The following is a 16,502-nucleotide window of genomic DNA, read 5'->3' on the forward strand; positions in this document are numbered from 1 at the left end:
CCATTCTAATTCCCACGGTAATGTGGTCTATGAGGGGTTGCAACGACCGACGAAGGTATCAGGTCGAGAACCTGATAGTTGTCGAGGTCGGAAGGTATCCAAGGGGTACGCTGACCGGCGAGGACCTAAGGTCGGAATTGCAACAAAGGGTGGGTGTGCGAGATCGCGAAGGAATACAATATTGACTAGGACCTTATACCGGGCCTCACACCACGGAAGTGTGGACGGGTCGCGCGCCCGGTTGGCACCAAGGTTAAGATCTCTTATGGGTAAAGCAACACACCTCTGCAGAGTGTATCAAATCGTGACATGTCACTCCTTATTCCAGGATATGGAACTGTGAACGCGGCCGGAAAGGAACTCCATGAAGTTCTAGACACCCGGTGAAGGCTGACGGACATAGCTCTTCAGAATAAAAGCAATCTTTTGAAGAAATGATTACAAAAACTTGCATTGCCTTGGACTTTCTGGTCCATGGTTGTAGCTAGTGAATTAAACACCTCTTTCCTATAATGAATTTGTTGAGTATGCTCGTACTCATCCCACCTTAAATCCCCTGCTTAGATATGGAGGCATCAAAGGAGAATCTAGAGTGCAACTCAAAGGCCAAGGAGTCAACAACTACTTCAAGAGACATGACCGTGTTAGAAGAGTCAAATACCACATCCAACAAGGAGAAAACCTAGATTAGCAATAGAAGTGAACTAGCTTCCTAAACCTAGCTCCTATTTAGCTAGAATCCATTCATAGCCTCTATAGCTAATCAAATTATCCATAGATAGAGTTCGTGATAAGATTAGACTACGAGTCGTTCTTCTAGAGTTTATTTGCAGTCTTACCTCATTGTAAAGTAGGAGGCTATGTTGATCTTATGTAAAGAGTAGGTGTTGTAATTCTATAGACATGCATTGGACCCGCATATGTTTCTGTTGTACCACTCTGAGCGATGTAATACTAGTGGAACGGTGTTTCATTGGTGTTATGTCAACGAATTGCATACTACACCATGCAGTGGTATGTTGGGTCACCACACGGAGAAAGCAAAGGTGGAGTGCACAGTGGATCGACCCCCCTCATGTCGGAAGGCGTGAACGAGAAGGAGGCGAAGAGGCTCGCCATGAAGGTCTCGCAGGAGCACACACCGACACCGCGACAAGCGCCACCTAGGTATGTTGCGGCGGTCATCCCTGAAAGGCTTCCTGAGGAAGAGGCCCTTCGGGTCGCCATGGAGGCCTCTCGAGCGGCGACCTCCAGCACCACGATCACTATGAGAGCAGTGGCCCGAGCCTGTCTCGTCCTATCCTCCTCATTCTGCAATGGCGTAGCCGCTACTTTTATGGGTACCCAGCTGGCCCTGGGAGCAGTAGCCACCATCTTCCCCGACGCCCATCCTCCTCCGCCGCCGGTGGACCATATGTCGGCACGGCACCCACCTAACCGTGTGTTCTGCTGGAGATCGTGGACCCACCTAGGACGACGACGAGGAGTAGACCATAGGCTAGGGTTTTGACCCATTTTACCGTGTTTTCCTCCATTATTATTTATGTATTTAAGTTTTTTTACCAATGCAATTTATCTTAAAAAAGCATTTTCCTCGGTCACCGGGAAGGCCCGAACCTAAACGGACAAGAGACATGGTGCGGCCGGTTTTATGTCCGCGACTCTATGCAGACGGACCAAAATAGATACATTTGGAGACAGAAAAAGCTCAACTGTGACGCATGGATGGAGCAAGAGGGGCAAGATTTGTATACATTGTCAGAACGCGGTGTGTAAGCCGCACGAGTAGAAAATATGGGAGGCCACCCATGCTACCCTTCAGTTCTACGGTGGCATGAAGTAAATATTTTTTTTGAGACATCTTACCTCCTAACTCCTTTTTAAGGTAAACTCTTTGAAAGTATCATCGAGTTAGGATTAAATTTTAATGTATTGTTGGATAGTGCTTGTCATTATATTTCGAACAACATTGACTAGAACTTATTTGGAGCTTGGGTGCTCAACTTATTCAAATTTAAGTTTCAGCATTTTTTTTCCTATTTTCACGAACCAGGATCAAAACTGAGCAGACTAAGAAATAAGGGGCATGAACTTAATTTTTTCCTTTAATGTAAGTGTGATTGACTCTCAGCCGATTGAAATCACAAAAAATTAATTGCAACTCTTGACTAACACGAAATTTAAAGCAATTTAGCAACCATGTTGCAAGCTGCAACTCATGTCGCAACTTAGGTAGAACGAATCACGAAGCAATCTAATAGTGTGGGAGTCCACTTATAATTAGCAAAACCGTTTAAACTGAGATTTTCATTTAGAAATCCTTAAAAATAATCTTTTGGAAACAACGCCCTAAGAAATGTATTGGGCCCGATTTATAAGAAAGCAATTTTGGAGGCCCAGTGGTCATAATCTAGCTCAAGCTGCAGCCCTGCAGGTCTCGGCCCGACAATGTAAAACTTCTATTTGTGGGCTGAGGCCTGAGAGCCACCCGGTAGATTGGAGAAGTTCTTTTTTGCGAATTGGTAGATTAGAAAAGTTGCGGCATGGCGGCGGAGGGAGCGGAGCTTGGTCCCCCGGCGTCCGCGCAGCCGCCGGCACCGAAGCGGCGGAAGATCGAGCCTTCTCGGAGGTACCAACCGCTTCGCGTTTTCTCGTGGCCCTTCCAATTATTTTCAGTCTGACTGCTGCCAAACTCTCCAATTTAGTGGATGTTTTGCCTAATCTCTCACGGCCGCGCTGCGCCGTCCTTCTAGTTTTGAGAAGAATTCGCAACGTTTCCGACCTTGGCGTTTGGGGCATGCCAGTGGTGGGGAGTGGCTACAGGTGTAGGTTTCTTTTAGGTAAAGATTCCGGACTGGCCTGCCGACTAGCTGATCCTGTGACTCTGCATATCTCTATATGTTAGATTTTGGTGCTCTTTAAAAGGGGCTTTGGAATGTGGCAATGTAGCTGTTTATCTATATTTCTAAAAGTGTCGATATTCCCTTGGGACCTTGTTGATCGAAACCAATATCGGTCCCTTTTGCATTTCTGTCTCAAACGGATAATATTCAGGCAATATTATGGGCTGTGGTGTCGACCACATTCTTTTACGAAGTTGTCGACCACAATTGAGTGGCGGAGTGGGTAATTTGATAACATAAAGCTTAGCTCTCATGTACCCAGGGGTGAATTCTTTGGGGCGCGTGATCCCGACCTGAAAAATCAACTGCACATAGTATTGTCTGCCTCTCTTTTGCTCATGGTTCGGTCCATCCAACCATGCAATCCATGTAGTTCAGAATATCTTAAATAAAAACTTGGTGCAATCAATCTTTTTAAACAGAAGGCGACAACGCACAACTTTAAATTAGTAAAGCCCCAAACGGCGAATGATGATACAAGGTGCTGAGGGAATCAGCTTACAAGGAAGAACAGGAACAAGCAAGCAAAACATAAACAAGGCGCTTCGCTTGAACCTACTCTACTGCCTCGTCAGCTGCAACAATCGCTTAGATCGAAGGAGGTGCAGTCGATTTCAAGTTATGTAGATCCTATCTTGATAACTATGACAAGTCATTACCACCATTAAATCATTGAACCAAACTAGCTATTCTGTTGATTAACTTTACGTTGTGTGTCTATATCTGATTGTCACTGTTAGGTTTAATGACATTATCGGCCTAAATGCACTTGAAGGGCACATCCTAAGTTGCCTGAATTGAGAGTGAAACCAACCATATGCTAATTAGTTACTTGATGCATTGACAGTCACCATGAAAATCTGTTGTACCTTACAGTAAATTGTGCATTGAAGCTTCCTACTCGCTACTCAATCTTTTTTGCAGTTCAGTGTCATGTTGTACTTACTACTTCCTCTGTTTTATAATTCTTGTCGTGCTTTTAGTTCTTGAACTAAAACCACGACAAGAATTGTGAAACGAAGGGATTAGCTATACTAAGAGCAGTGATTTTGTTGGTGTTGACTACAGGAAGAGGTCTACTCCTTGCTGTTGATTGCAATTTGTCATCAAACCAATTTCTTGTCTAGTAAATATATTTCGTTATGCTTTGGAACACAGGAGTAGACCTCCTCCTTCTCAAGATGCTCCTGATAAGGACAAGTTGGCGGCATCATCCAATTCATCGGTATGCTCTAATTCCTGACACGTTGATTGGCAATCAATACCTTCTCTCCTCTTTCTTGATTTCTCCTAACATCCTTTTTTTTATGTGAACACCACTTTTCCAGGTTTCAGCTACACCGGTAGCGAGAGTGGATCTCAACAAAGTTATAGAGGCAAAGAGATTTGCTGTCTTTCAAGCACAGCACGAGGGATGCCTTGGAAGCTTCAAAAGCTTTGATTCTCTGTTTGGAAATTATCTTGTTCCTGTTACCCCAAGCGATGACTTCTTCGAACAGATTTCAAAGAAGTAATACAACAGAGTTGACAGCTGTGAAGAGGTAGGACAATGATTCTGCTCCATGCTAGGTATATCAACTGTCTAAGATCTGTTCCTGCTAGATTTTTTATACTAACAGAGTAATGCTAGCTAAGACTTCAAAACAAACTCTATGAGTACTCTACTTTAGAAATTGAAGTTCTGTTCTTCAAAAGGGTAACTGGTTTTGATGTACGGCTGTAGATACTCCTACCTTGTAAGATCTTCACCGTGCCAAAATGTAGAGCTACTAATTGTACAAGTGGTGCACAAGCGTTACTTTCTGGCAAGCATTCTGTAGTGCCACCTTTTATTTCTCAGTGGGAATTTTCCCCAGTCTAGGCTATCCTTCCAGCACCCAGGAGGATGTACATCTGGACGGGATCATTTTATTCTTGTAGTCTTCCATCACCTAACAAGCTTTCCAATTATTGACGTGGTTCTCTCTACCACTTCTTTCCTTCCAGCCAATTCAACAAATATCTTTGCAGCATGGAGAGTTTCAAAGGAGATTGTCTAAACACTAAAGAAACCAGGGAACAGTTGGCATGTGAAACATGGTTAGGGAGTACGTTCGATTTCGGAACCCACAATTCGCTGCGAGTATCAAAGAAGCACTCTGTTATGCTCGTTTTTATGACAGCTTTTTTTGGGAGGTCTCAGTTGCGAAACCCTTTGGGGAGCCTCTGCGATTCATTCTTTTCTTTCTCCCGAAGCTCGTGCATGAGATTTTCCATTCCACAGGAGAAGAAAAAGAGTTGTATAATTAATTAAAATAGAACCAGATAAATACAAGGCGAAGTGGAACACACAAATAGAGAGTAGTAGGGTTATTTGTATTTAAATTTAGTTGCTTTTCATTCAAACGTGTAACATGTAATAAAATTTGAAGGAAAATCTCAATTTATGCCGTGTTTTTCATTCTTTACATTAGTTCATTGTCTTGGAAAATGGTAGGGCAGGATCAGCCGTTGGGCTGGCCTGGCCAGCCGGACCGCCTCCCAAATTCTATCTGCTCACCAACCCGCAGCCGACCAAAATGAACAGAAACAGACCGTTTGGGTCACCGTTTTGGGTTGATCCACTTGAAATGCCCTTAAGCCAAGCGATACTTACTACCGCCTCCCAAATTCCGTCCGTAGTAGTAGTTATAGAAAGATCGGTATTAAGTGATGAAATAGATCGGTGTTAGAATTTAGTTTAATGCACAAGAAATGAGACGAGTGTGTTCAATCCCCGTGGTTTGTCTCTATGACCAGGTTGTGTTCATCAGATGTTATACTCCCTTTATACCTGTTTATAGGGGTATTACGCATTTCAAAAAATAAGTTTGACTATAAATTTGGTCAATAAAATATAACCTCTATCTATAAATAGATGCCAAAAGTTTATCTAATTTGAATGCATCTTGTCACGATTTAGTGTATAGATACATTCAAATTTGAATAAATCTTTAGCATCTATTTATGGACGGAGGGAGTATAAGATATATGCTACAGAAATTATACCCATTGAATTCGTATTCAAAAGAGGATTCAATAGTATAATTTTGTGATATATATCTTACATTCTGTTGATCAAATTAGTAGTCAAAATTTTTTATCTCGAAATGCGTAAAACTCTTTAAACCGGTATGTATGGAGGGAGTACGAGTTCCTAAGCTAGTAGGTTGAGCACGAAGTTTATGAGATGATCATGTTTCTACTCCTAGTTGCTTGCGTGTGTTTTAACCTAGATACTGCAATGGTGTCCTTTTTTTTCCATGTTTTTTGGATGGTGCGAAAAAAAAACCATGGTGTATCTTATCATCGAGTGTCTGCCTGTAGCACGTTACGTTGGCCGGTTGGCGCGCGAAAGGCGGCGCGACGCAAACGCAACGCACGTATATTCGCTCCTGGTTGGCGGCAGCCCATCCACCGCTCCGTCCGTCCGCCATGCCCCGTGCCGTGCGGGTGCGAGCCGGGGGTCGTCGCCGGCTCGCTCGCCGGCCACGCTGCTGGCGGCGATAGGGTGCGATCGCCGAGGCGCTATTCCGTTTCGTAGCGGGGTGGTGGAGGTATGGTTTTCGTTCGCGCGCGCCCTGGCCATTTTCGTAGCGGGGTGGAGGCATGCTGAACCCACGGAGGAGTGCGACTTCTCCATTCTCCAGCCGTTGCTGCGTCGACACGTCTGCCCGTGCCGTCATCGTGGCGTCAGCTGCACCCCGCCGCCGGCCCTACGCCGCACGTGACACGCATCCCGCCGCCGGTTTCTCTCAACACGTACGTCCTCGCCTAATCACTTGCTTTCTGCTGACAGAACTAATCAGCCGCACACGTTGCATCCGGGAGAATTTGCAGTCGCGTCCTTGTGCTGTACCCAGCCTAGACAGCGGTATGTCACCTGTCGGATACTTGTCCTGTCTCCTGTGTGTGACGGGCTCGTTCGGTTCGTCAGCTTGTTAGCATCTTTTCACACAAAAGACCTCGCAGAGACATTGATATTACGCCCCGCAGCTCCACAAAACCAGGCAAAGGCATGCTGCATGCAGCACCACCCCTTGTCCCGCCGGCCGGGGCAATCCAGACCGTCCCGTTGCTTCTTCGCGAAATCTAGTCCGTTGGTGCGCGAGAGAGTGCCAACAGGCGAGGGGATTTAATTCGGCTGCAAAACGCCCAGTTCGTGGTCCTCGTCCCACTCTCCCACTCTCCCAGCCCTGCGCAAGGTGGGAAAGAGTAGGACAGAGCAGAGACAGCAGGGGAGGCCCCGACTGACCTGCTCCAGTGTCCGGTCGTGTGGGTGCCATGGCGAAGGGGGCGGTCGTCGGGACGGCGGTGGTGGCGTGCGCGGCCGCCGCGGCAGCGGTCGGGGTGGCGGTGGTGGTGTCGCGGAGGAGGAAGCGGAGGCGGGACGCCGAGGCCGGGAGGCGGAAGCAGGCGTCCGACGTGATCGAGGAGGTGGAGCAGGCCTTCGCGACGCCCACGCCGCTGCTGCGCGGCATCGCCGACGCCATGGTGGAGGAGATGGAGCGCGGGCTGCGCGCCGACCCGCACGCCCCGCTCAAGATGCTCATCAGCTACGTCGACAACCTTCCCACCGGGTAAGGCCCTCTCCATCCTCCTCTGCTTCTTCGGTTACATCGTCTTTTTGGTGACACCAACGGTACCTTTGTTGTCACTGTGTGCGCGCGCACAGAGTGAAGAAGTTTGAGATTTTTTTTGGTGGCTTGGTGAGGCGCGATTTCGATAGAAATGTTGAGGTGGACCTGTGTCATCTTACTATTGGGACGACCGTGCCTTGGCCCTGAGGCGGCTTGGAGCATCACTTTAGAAAAACGTAGTTCGTAGCGGAATTGGGGACGTATTGTAGGATTTTGCTTGAACTTGATACTTGTACGATTCATATTGATTCTGGACGAAGAAGGATGGGTGTTTTTTTTTTTTTCGCTCTCTGGGTTGGGACCATATATCGTGCTCGCAAGAAGAATCACTGACATGTGTCAGGTTTGGGTGTTCTTCTCTGATTTGTGTGTTTTCAGTCTCTCCAAAATGGTGTGGTCCCACGTGTCTTCCCCAATTCATTTACATGGTCTTATTTGGTTGCCGGATTAAAAAAAATTTTGCAGCAACACAAAAAACATAGGAATTGGACATCATGCCATGTTGAGTCTTTGAATTCGAACACACGTTTGTGTGATAGAAGCTGTTTGGTTGAGCCACAAGAGAAACGTAAAATTATTTCTCAAGGATTTAGGTGCATGTCGTAATTCTATTGAAAGTGCCGTGTAGTCCTACAAACCAATTAGGCTTGCTCTGTAGGAAAAATCCATAACAAATTTGAGACCCAATGAATGGACCATCAATAGTTTGTACCTACATGTCTAGCTTATTTAATGATTCAAACAATCGAGGTATGATTTTTCGTTTTTTGAAGGTGAGATCCGGGTATAAAGTATCGATGCTCCATCTTCATCTATTTGCTGGCATGGAGAATTCATTATATGACTTATTCCAAATGATCACTTAATACTTGTATTGTCTTATACTTCCACGTTCTCGAATACCCAGGACTCCTACTCCGCTGACAGTATTTTGCCACACATTTTAATCTCGGAACAGTACTGTTTTTCTGACTACCTAAATTAGTGACATATAAATGATTATTTTCTGAAAAATACTTTGATAGTGTTATGCTTGCCTTTTGTTTTCACAACATTTCATTTTGAATTATTTTTCACAACATTTTGGAGACTGAAAAATCTAGAGTGAGAAGTAGTTGATAACATGCAAACTCTAATGGCATACACGTGCATGTGTCTAAAAATGAAAGATGTTGTGCCTACCTCTTTCTACAATCTTCTGTACTTGTTTCCTCTGGTACCATTTTGCTATTCAATGATTTGTCTCACTTTCTTCAGGGATGAGCATGGACTGTTTTATGCACTCGATCTTGGTGGGACCAACTTCCGAGTTCTACGGGTTCAGCTTGGAGGAAAGGAAAAGGGTGTTGTCCAACAATATGAAGAGGTGGCAATTCCACCTCATCTGATGGTTGGGACTTCCGCCGTAAGTGCTTTTTATTGCTCTTTTGGAGTCCACTGTATTAGATTTTATTTTCATTTTTACATGGTTTACTCACATTTTGAAAGCACAAATGCAGGAACTATTTGATTTCATTGCAGCTGAGCTGGAAAGGTTTGTTGGGACTGAAGGAGACGATTTCCACTTGCCGGAGGGTAGGCACAGAGAACTGGGGTTCACCTTTTCTTTCCCAGTACACCAAACCTCAATATCGTCAGGCACTCTCATTAAGTGGACAAAGGGATTTTGTATCAATGGCACGGTAAAAATCAAATTACCTTAGTACATAGTTTGCTGGCAGAATGATATACTAGTAACCCTTTTATGTTACTTTGATGATTAAGTTTGTTCTTTTGATTCCCCAAAACAGACACTAATTGGACAAAGAATTAGCTTTTAGCATTAGCACGCTGCTTTGTTTTGACTTCTTGGTACTCTCCCTGGCAAGTGGCCTTCCACCATCCTGAATTGTTTTGAATATTAGAAATGTTTTTAGTCCAATGTTAGTATGTACTATTTTTTGTTATGATTGTGAACATATGTAGTCCAAACTTACAAGATGTTCAGAAAGCTTAATATGGATGTGATGTATATGCTTCTCAGGACTCTTGGCATTTCTGTCGACTGCCAAGTATTGTTATCATTGGAGACACAAGTTCTGTTAAATCGTAATACTTCTTATCTATATCTGATTAACCTTGACACACCAAAATAAGCCCTATTGATCTTTCTGTTTTCTTTGACTAATGTGGGAAGTTCTAGCATCTTAGAATGAACATGGATGCTCGTTTTAACCTTGTTTATTAGGATACTACTAATAGTTAATAGATGACGTTCTGTATGATTGATTGCCGTGAACTCAGGTTGGGGAAGATGTGGTGGCTGAATTGAGCATGGCTATGGAGAGGCAGGAGCTTGATATGAAAGTTACAGCTCTGGTAAGTAAGCTCACTTGTTAATTAAATTGAATAGCACCTTAAACATTTCCATGCCAGCCTTTCGGACGTTCTATTTCCTATGCATTCTGATGCTGGCACTGATTATTATATTCTATTTGACGGTGGAACACAAATGTTGTGCACTTATTTTATCACCAGATAATTTCAATATCTTCAAATCTGACAGCATGTTTGAGCAGGTCAATGATACTGTAGGAACATTGGCTGGTGGAATATATGCTGATAATGATGTCGTCGCTGCTGTAATATTGGGCACTGGCACAAATGCAGCGTACGTCGAGCATGCAACTGCAATTCCAAAATGGAACGGACCACTACCTAAATCAGGAAACATGGTTAATGCCTGGCTTCTTTTTAATGCTTGAAATATTGAAGTCCTTTGAACCTTTTCCAATCGTATATATGCACTATTTTTTTTGTCTTGTATGGTATTCACTTCAGGTAATATCTTAAATTAGATGCATTTTAAGCATTCACTTTCTTTCTCAGAAAACATAATAAAGTCTTAAGTCCAGTCAAATCAAATTGAATATCTTTATTTTCATGAAAAAATCGGGTCTATCAGTCACATTCAGGATATGCCTCTACTATTTCAATTTGATGTTTGGTACTCTGCAGGTAATCAACATGGAATGGGGAAACTTTAAATCAGACAAGCTTCCTCGTTCTGACTACGATATAGCCTTGGATTTTGAAAGTTTGAACCCCGGCGAGCAGGTATTTTTGATCTAATCTGGTTATTTCCAACTATGTGTGGGTATGTGTAATCTTGTCAGATTCTGTTTATCAGATATATGAGAAGATGATTTCTGGCATGTATCTTGGAGAGGTTGTTCGAAGAATCTTGCTTAGGCTGGCTCATGACGCTTCGTTATTTGGAGATGTTGTTCCGCCAAAATTGGAGCAACTATTTGTACTGAGGTGCACTTCCATATCCCACCTACTGAACTCTAGCTTGTTTAGCAGTAAGAAACAATTAAATTATGATTAAACAAATATAGATTGTGCGACATGCATACTCTAAACTATTTTGCTGATTATGGTTCTATTTGTGTATAGATACTAGTACATAGTTAATAATAAGCATAAACTTTAGAGACAAATGTCTAATGTTTTTGTTTTTTGGCTTTTTTTTTTTTTAGTTTTCTAGAGAAGGAACACAGAATTGATTTCTCAACTTTCGTATACTCCTTGAGATTCGCCGTTTCCAAGCACTCAGCCAGCCTTGTTGCTCCAACCCAATCCCCAAAGTTAATCATGAACTTTGCAAATCACAAATGTCTGACAGTATGGCCATGGCGAGTTTGTGGCTACTGGATTCGGACCTTCGAGCTCCCAAACTCCCATTCCACAAATAAACTTCAGTCTGATCCTTGAATATTAATGAATAAAATAGAAATAATAAAAAAACCAATGATAAGTTGATAACCAATGATATAACGACAGTATGACCATAGATAGGAGGCACGCTATGACTACCCCTCGACATAATAACAAATCATATAATGTTATTTTTTGCTTGAATAGCTTAAAGGCCCAACAAATAGACTTTCCAACGGTCTCGTGAGTTTGTTTCACATAATTTAGGTTACCGCAGAAGCTTTCTTAAGTAACTCCCAGTTGCGGTGTTGCAGGACTCCGGATATGTCAGCCATGCATCATGACACCTCACATGATCTCAAACACCTGGGAGCTAAGCTGAAGGATATTCTGGGGGTATGATGATACACATGCTCAAAAGAGATATGATACTGTTAAATCTTACTTTCAGCAGCCAATGACTAGTTGTTTTATGCTTGAACGTATATTTAGGTTGCCGATACTTCCCTTGAAGCAAGATACATTACTCTTCACGTCTGCGACAAGGTCGCAGAGAGAGGTGCACGCTTGGCTGCTGCTGGTATATACGGTATCCTAAAGAAGCTGGGCAGGGACAGAGTGCCGAGCGATGGTAGTCCCAAGCAAAGGACTGTTGTCGCTATAGATGGTGGTCTATACGAGCACTACAAGAAGTTCAGAGCCTGCGTGGAAGCGACGCTGGCAGACCTGCTCGGGGAGGCTTCCTCGTCTGTTGTCGTCAAGATGGCAAACGATGGCTCTGGCATTGGTGCTGCTCTTCTTGCAGCTTCACACTCTCAGTATACTGTCGAGGAATAATCGTAAGGGAGGGAGGGGGCTCCTACGGCAGCTTCTGTGGTTTTTGCAAACTTATTTTGTCATTTCTCTATATGATAGTTCCCCTCGCGCGATTCGCGTCTGCTTTTGCTATTCTGCAAACACCTGATGAGTGCCTGTGCAGCGGTATAAATAGCTAGTATTGCGCCGATGAGTTTCAGAGTTCGGATTTCGCCATATGGAACAAGCGTTGGCAGCTGCAGGAAAGAGGAAACGGAGGTTAGAATGGTGCCGTTCCTTTGCTGCCGATTCATTCCCCCAAACCTGTAAGTTTCTATTGCGATGCAATGTTGCAAACCAAATGGAGCATGCTTTAATTCAGAATAAGGAGGGTGGTATAATCATATAATCGAAACATTTACGACTTCTTATGATTAATATTTTCCATATGTATGTAATGTACAATGCATTTTTAAGCTTTCTAAACTCAAAATGGTTTGGTCATATATGAGCAGCTAGCAAGGGAAGTAAGTAGTGTCCAATGTGTAGTCAAGTTCAGAGTTCAGACTATTGTGCCTGCCTATAGCTGTTGTCACATATTGTCACATTTCGTTAGGACAACAGATATAGCATAGGACACTAACGAAAGTTGCAGGTAGTTGCCTACTTGGCTCCTTTATTCAGACAATGCTGTCGAAGTCACTATTCTCCTCGCTGTCGGAACCTCTAGAGCTCGAAAGCTGTTTTCGCCGGCTGCCGCGCTGCGGCAGCAAGAACGGAGCTGCTTCGTACTCCCGGCCTGGCTCCGTCTTGCCTTTCTGGTGCGTCTGCTCTGAGCACCTGAGCAGGATCTGCAGCACTTCCTTCATGGACGGCCGCGACGACGGCGAGGCGCTGGTGCACAGCACGCCTAGCCTGAACACGGCCTCGATCTCCTCCGAGCACCCAGCGTATCTGATACGACTATCCGTGGCGTCGGGTATGCTTCCTCCTGATTGGTACAGGTGCCGTGCCCATTCCGCCAGGGACCCGTCCTCGCCGCCGTCGTGGGCCGCCCGGCCGGTGGTGAGCTCCAGGAGCACCACGCCGAAGCTGTACACGTCCACCTTCTCCGTCACCTTCCTCGTGTAACCGCACTCTGCACACAAGCATCGTCAGATAGAGCCCAATAAAATCCTGGCCAGAGAAGGTTGGTTGATGATTCCTTACCGGGAGCCATGTAGCCGAACGACCCGGCGACGGCGGACATGGTGTTGGGCGTGCCGGCCTGCACCAGCATCCTGGCCAGCCCGAAGTCCGCAATCTTGGCCCGGAACTCGGAGTCCAGCAAGATGTTGCTGGTCTTGACGTCCCTGTGAACGATGGGCGGGGTGCACTCGTGGTGCATGTAGCAGAGCCCCTGCGCGGCGCCGACGGCGACTCTGATCCTCGTCGGCCAGTCCAAACCAGCCTCGCGCCGCCCAGACAGAGCCCTCGTCATAGTCGGAATGGTTTTCCCGGCGCTGTGGAGCCACCCGTCGAGGCTGCCGTTGTCCATGTAGTCGTACACGAGGAGCTTGGCGCCGGAGTCGGGGCGGGAGAGGCAGCAAAGCAGCCTGACGATGTTCTTGTGCCGGACGCCGCCGAGGATGCTCGCCTCCGACTCGAATTCGCGCTCCACCTTCTCGTCCACCTTCCCGGCGCTCCGTATCTGCTTCACGGCCACGGCGCCGGCGTTGCCGTTGTACCGGTTCGTGTACGCGGCGCGGTAGACGCGCCCCGACCCGCCGCTGCCGACGAGATTCTCTTCGGTTAGCGCCCGGAGTATGGCCGCCTCCCCGAATCCAAGATCCGTCTGGTAAGGCGTGATCTTCCAGCAACTGTCCTGTGCCGCGCGCTTCCGTTTCTTCATGTCGCGGACGGCGAAGAAAGCGAAGGCCACGATGAGGACGAGGAGCGCGCCGGCAGCGACCAGGAGGCCCGTTCGCAGAGCCGGCGAGACGCCGCCTGAGGAAGCGCCGGCTGCTTTCGAACCCGCGGAGCAGGAACGCACGCCGGAAAGGTAGCCGGGCTCGAGGCCGGCGTGGCAGAGGTCGGGGTTGTTGAGGAAGCTGCGATCGTAGGCAGCGATGGCGAGCTCAGCCGGTACCTGGCCGTCGAGCTGGTTGGATGACAGGTTGAGCGAGGTGAGCTGCAGCCTGGCAAGCGGCGGTGGTATGTCGCCGGAGAGCTTGTTCGACGACAGGTCAAGTGCGCTGAGCACCGGCATGGCGCCCAATTCCGCCGGTATCTTCCCCGTGAGCTTGTTTCTGCTGAGGTCCATCTGCGTCAGGAAACCGAGCTTGGCTACGCTCCTCGGGATCCCGCCATAGAGCTGGTTACCGGACAAGTTCATGATCTGCAGCAGCGGCATGCCCTCGCCAAGATTGGCCGGCATCCCTCCTGAAAATTTGTTGTTCCCGGCGGTGAACACACGGAGTCCAGCAGCCACCGCTGGGATGTTCCCACCAAACTGATTGTTCCCTATGTCTAAAGTTGTGAGGCTGCTGCACATGGTGGCCGGCAGAGTCCCGCTGAGCCGGTTATTCCGCAGGAGCAGCTGCGTAAGCTCTGTCGCCCTCCACAGCGCTTCAGGGACCTCACCGGAGAGCTGGTTATTGTCGAGCTTCAGGTTGGCGAGGGTGGCGCAACCGGCGAGGCCTGCCGGGATGGAGCCGGTCAAGCCGTTGTCTTGGGCGATTAGCGCCTGGAACTTGCCGTTGGCGCACAGCCCCTCCGGTATCGCGCCGGTGATGTCGTTGTCAAAGACTTCAACAGACGTCAACTCAGATGACGGGTCCTTGCCGAGGTCCGGAGGGAGCGTGCCGCTGAGGCGATTGCTGAACAAAGACAGCTTCACCAATGAAGGCAACAGGCCGATGCTCGCCGGTATCTCACCGGAGAAGTTGTTCATGTAGAGGTTGAGTGTTGCAAGGCTCGGGAGGTGACCGAAGGCGTCCGGAATCGACCCAGTCAGCATGTTGGCGGTCAGATCGATCGCCTCCAAATTCACCGCCCCGAAAGCACCATGGACGACGACGTCGCCGGTGAGATTGTTTTTGTACAGATTCAGAGTCTGCAGCTTGGTGAGGTTCCAGATCCCCGGAGGTATGCTCCCGGTGAAGTTGTTGACCGAGAGGTCGAGAAACTTTAGGTCCGGCATATCCGCCACATAGGTCGGGAAATCCCCACGGAGGCTGCAACTCGCGACCCCGAAGTATTTGAGCCTGGTCAGGTTCTTGAACGAGGCCGGCAGCTCGCCCGCGACAAAGGCGTTGTTGTCGAGCCACAGGAGCTGAAGTTTCGTCAGCTCGCCGAGCTCCTCCGGGATCGTGCCGGTGAGGCTGTTTCTGTACAGCGAGAGCGACTGCAGGTTCGTTAACCGGGACAAGGAGGTGGGAATTGTACCGTTGAAGGTGTTGCCGCTGAGGATCAGAGAGGTGAGGTTCTTGCCTAGCCCCGTGCCGATGTCGGCGGGGAGCTCGCCGCCGAGGTAGTTTTCGGACAGGTTGAGGTACCGGAGCGAAGCGCAGCGGTACAGGCTGGTCGGGAAGGCGCCGCTGATGCTGTTGTTGAAGAGGTCGAGGCTCGTGAGGCCGGAGAGGCCGCCGACGGCGTCTGACACCGGGCCGGCGACGTAGGTGTTGGCGAGGGAGAGGTTCGTGACGCGGCCGGACGAGGCGTCGCAGGCCACGTAGGGCCAGGTGCAGTGGTCGCCCTTGCCGTCCCATGCCGCGAGCACGGACGGGTCGCCCCACGCGCGCTTGATCTGGAGGAGCAGCTGCTTCTCGTCCGGTGCGGTGGTGGCGGGCTGGGCGGCCGCGCGGTGCAGGAGGCAGCCGAGGAGCACGGGCAGGAGGAGGAGGAGGAGGAGGTGGGACGCGCGGCGTGGTGCGGACGCCATTGTTGTTGGCCGGTCTCGGTGTGTTGCGTTTCCCGCCAAGGCCGCCGCGGTGGACGCGGACAGAGGAGAGGAGTTGGTTTTGTATCAGTAGCACGTGGTCAGCAATGGCGGCGCGAGCGTCAAGTGCTCGGCGATGTGCTTGCTTGGAAGCATCGAACGGCGGGAGTACGTGGTTTTTCTTCGGACTGATGGTGGTTCTAGCGGATTGGGCTTGTTGGGAGAAGATGCAGGTTCATTCAGACTAAACTGAGCTGGGTCTGAAATCTAGAAGAAGTGGTGCCCTGTGATATTGCCTTGACTCGGCCGGTCAAAGTCGTTGCTTTCCGCTACTCATCGTCTCTCTGGTGGTCTGATTGCTGGCCCGTAGACGGAACGCAAAGTAAGCGAGTTCACACATTAGTGGCCCACCGTGCAGAGGTGAAATGCTCTGGTTCGTTGGGTGGTCAAGCCCGCTAAACGCAGAAAAGTCTTGGATAAAGGTGAGAGGTTGTACGTGCACGACTCGTCAAACTTCTAGTGGGTCAA

The 16,502-nt window shown here is 47.9% G+C and overlaps 3 protein-coding genes across 4 annotated transcripts; 2 read left to right on the forward strand and 1 right to left on the reverse strand.

Moving 5' to 3' along the window:
• The first annotated feature begins 2,503 nt into the window (after window positions 1–2,503).
• Window positions 2,504–5,330, forward strand: LOC127343805 (uncharacterized). 2 transcript variants are annotated; one of them, XM_051370002.1, is made up of 4 exons: window positions 2,504–2,629; window positions 4,062–4,128; window positions 4,232–4,444; window positions 4,890–5,330. In XM_051370002.1, the coding sequence occupies exons 1-3, from the start codon at window positions 2,544–2,546 to the stop codon at window positions 4,415–4,417; spliced, it is 339 nt and encodes a 112-aa protein (XP_051225962.1). In that variant the 5' UTR covers window positions 2,504–2,543; the 3' UTR covers window positions 4,418–4,444; window positions 4,890–5,330. The 2 variants fall into 2 exon arrangements, with proteins under 2 accessions (XP_051225962.1, XP_051225961.1); XM_051370001.2 differs by lacking the exon at window positions 4,890–5,330 and having other exon boundaries at window positions 4,232–4,763.
• A 1,721-nt stretch (window positions 5,331–7,051) lies between these two features.
• Window positions 7,052–12,493, forward strand: LOC127343804 (hexokinase-6). The gene is made up of 9 exons (XM_051370000.2): window positions 7,052–7,501; window positions 8,819–8,966; window positions 9,061–9,243; window positions 9,845–9,919; window positions 10,120–10,275; window positions 10,559–10,657; window positions 10,731–10,861; window positions 11,575–11,656; window positions 11,753–12,493. Exons 1-9 carry the CDS (start codon window positions 7,206–7,208, stop codon window positions 12,095–12,097), a joined length of 1,515 nt encoding a protein of 504 aa, XP_051225960.1. The 5' UTR covers window positions 7,052–7,205; the 3' UTR covers window positions 12,098–12,493.
• Window positions 12,462–16,218, reverse strand: LOC127343803 (uncharacterized). The gene is made up of 2 exons (XM_071828422.1): window positions 13,265–16,218; window positions 12,462–13,193 (listed from the first exon to the last, which is right to left on the reverse strand). Exons 1-2 carry the CDS (start codon window positions 15,975–15,977, stop codon window positions 12,736–12,738), a joined length of 3,171 nt encoding a protein of 1,056 aa, XP_071684523.1. The 5' UTR covers window positions 15,978–16,218; the 3' UTR covers window positions 12,462–12,735.
• Window positions 16,219–16,502: the final 284 nt, after the last annotated feature.

The sequence above is a fragment of the Lolium perenne genome, chromosome 3 (assembly GCF_019359855.2).
Source record: "Lolium perenne isolate Kyuss_39 chromosome 3, Kyuss_2.0, whole genome shotgun sequence".
Taxonomy (NCBI): Eukaryota; Viridiplantae; Streptophyta; class Magnoliopsida; order Poales; family Poaceae; genus Lolium; species Lolium perenne.

Bases quoted from the DNA above. Each gene is read 5' to 3' on its own strand.
- LOC127343805 (XM_051370002.1), top strand. From the start codon at position 2,544: ATGGCGGCGGAGGGAGCGGAGCTTGGTCCCCCGGCGTCCGCGCAGCCG. The intron at 2,630-4,061 runs GTACCAACCGCT...TTTGGAACACAG, and splicing joins AAGATCGAGCCTTCTCGGAG to GAGTAGACCTCCTCCTTCTC. The intron at 4,129-4,231 runs GTATGCTCTAAT...CCACTTTTCCAG, and splicing joins CGGCATCATCCAATTCATCG to GTTTCAGCTACACCGGTAGC.
- LOC127343804 (XM_051370000.2), top strand. From the start codon at position 7,206: ATGGCGAAGGGGGCGGTCGTCGGGACGGCGGTGGTGGCGTGCGCGGCC. The intron at 8,967-9,060 runs GTAAGTGCTTTT...GCACAAATGCAG, and splicing joins TGATGGTTGGGACTTCCGCC to GAACTATTTGATTTCATTGC. The intron at 10,276-10,558 runs GTTAATGCCTGG...GGTACTCTGCAG, and splicing joins TACCTAAATCAGGAAACATG to GTAATCAACATGGAATGGGG.
- LOC127343803 (XM_071828422.1), bottom strand. From the start codon at position 15,977: ATGGCGTCCGCACCACGCCGCGCGTCCCACCTCCTCCTCCTCCTCCTC. The intron at 13,194-13,264 runs GTAAGGAATCAT...GCTTGTGTGCAG, and splicing joins GTTCGGCTACATGGCTCCCG to AGTGCGGTTACACGAGGAAG.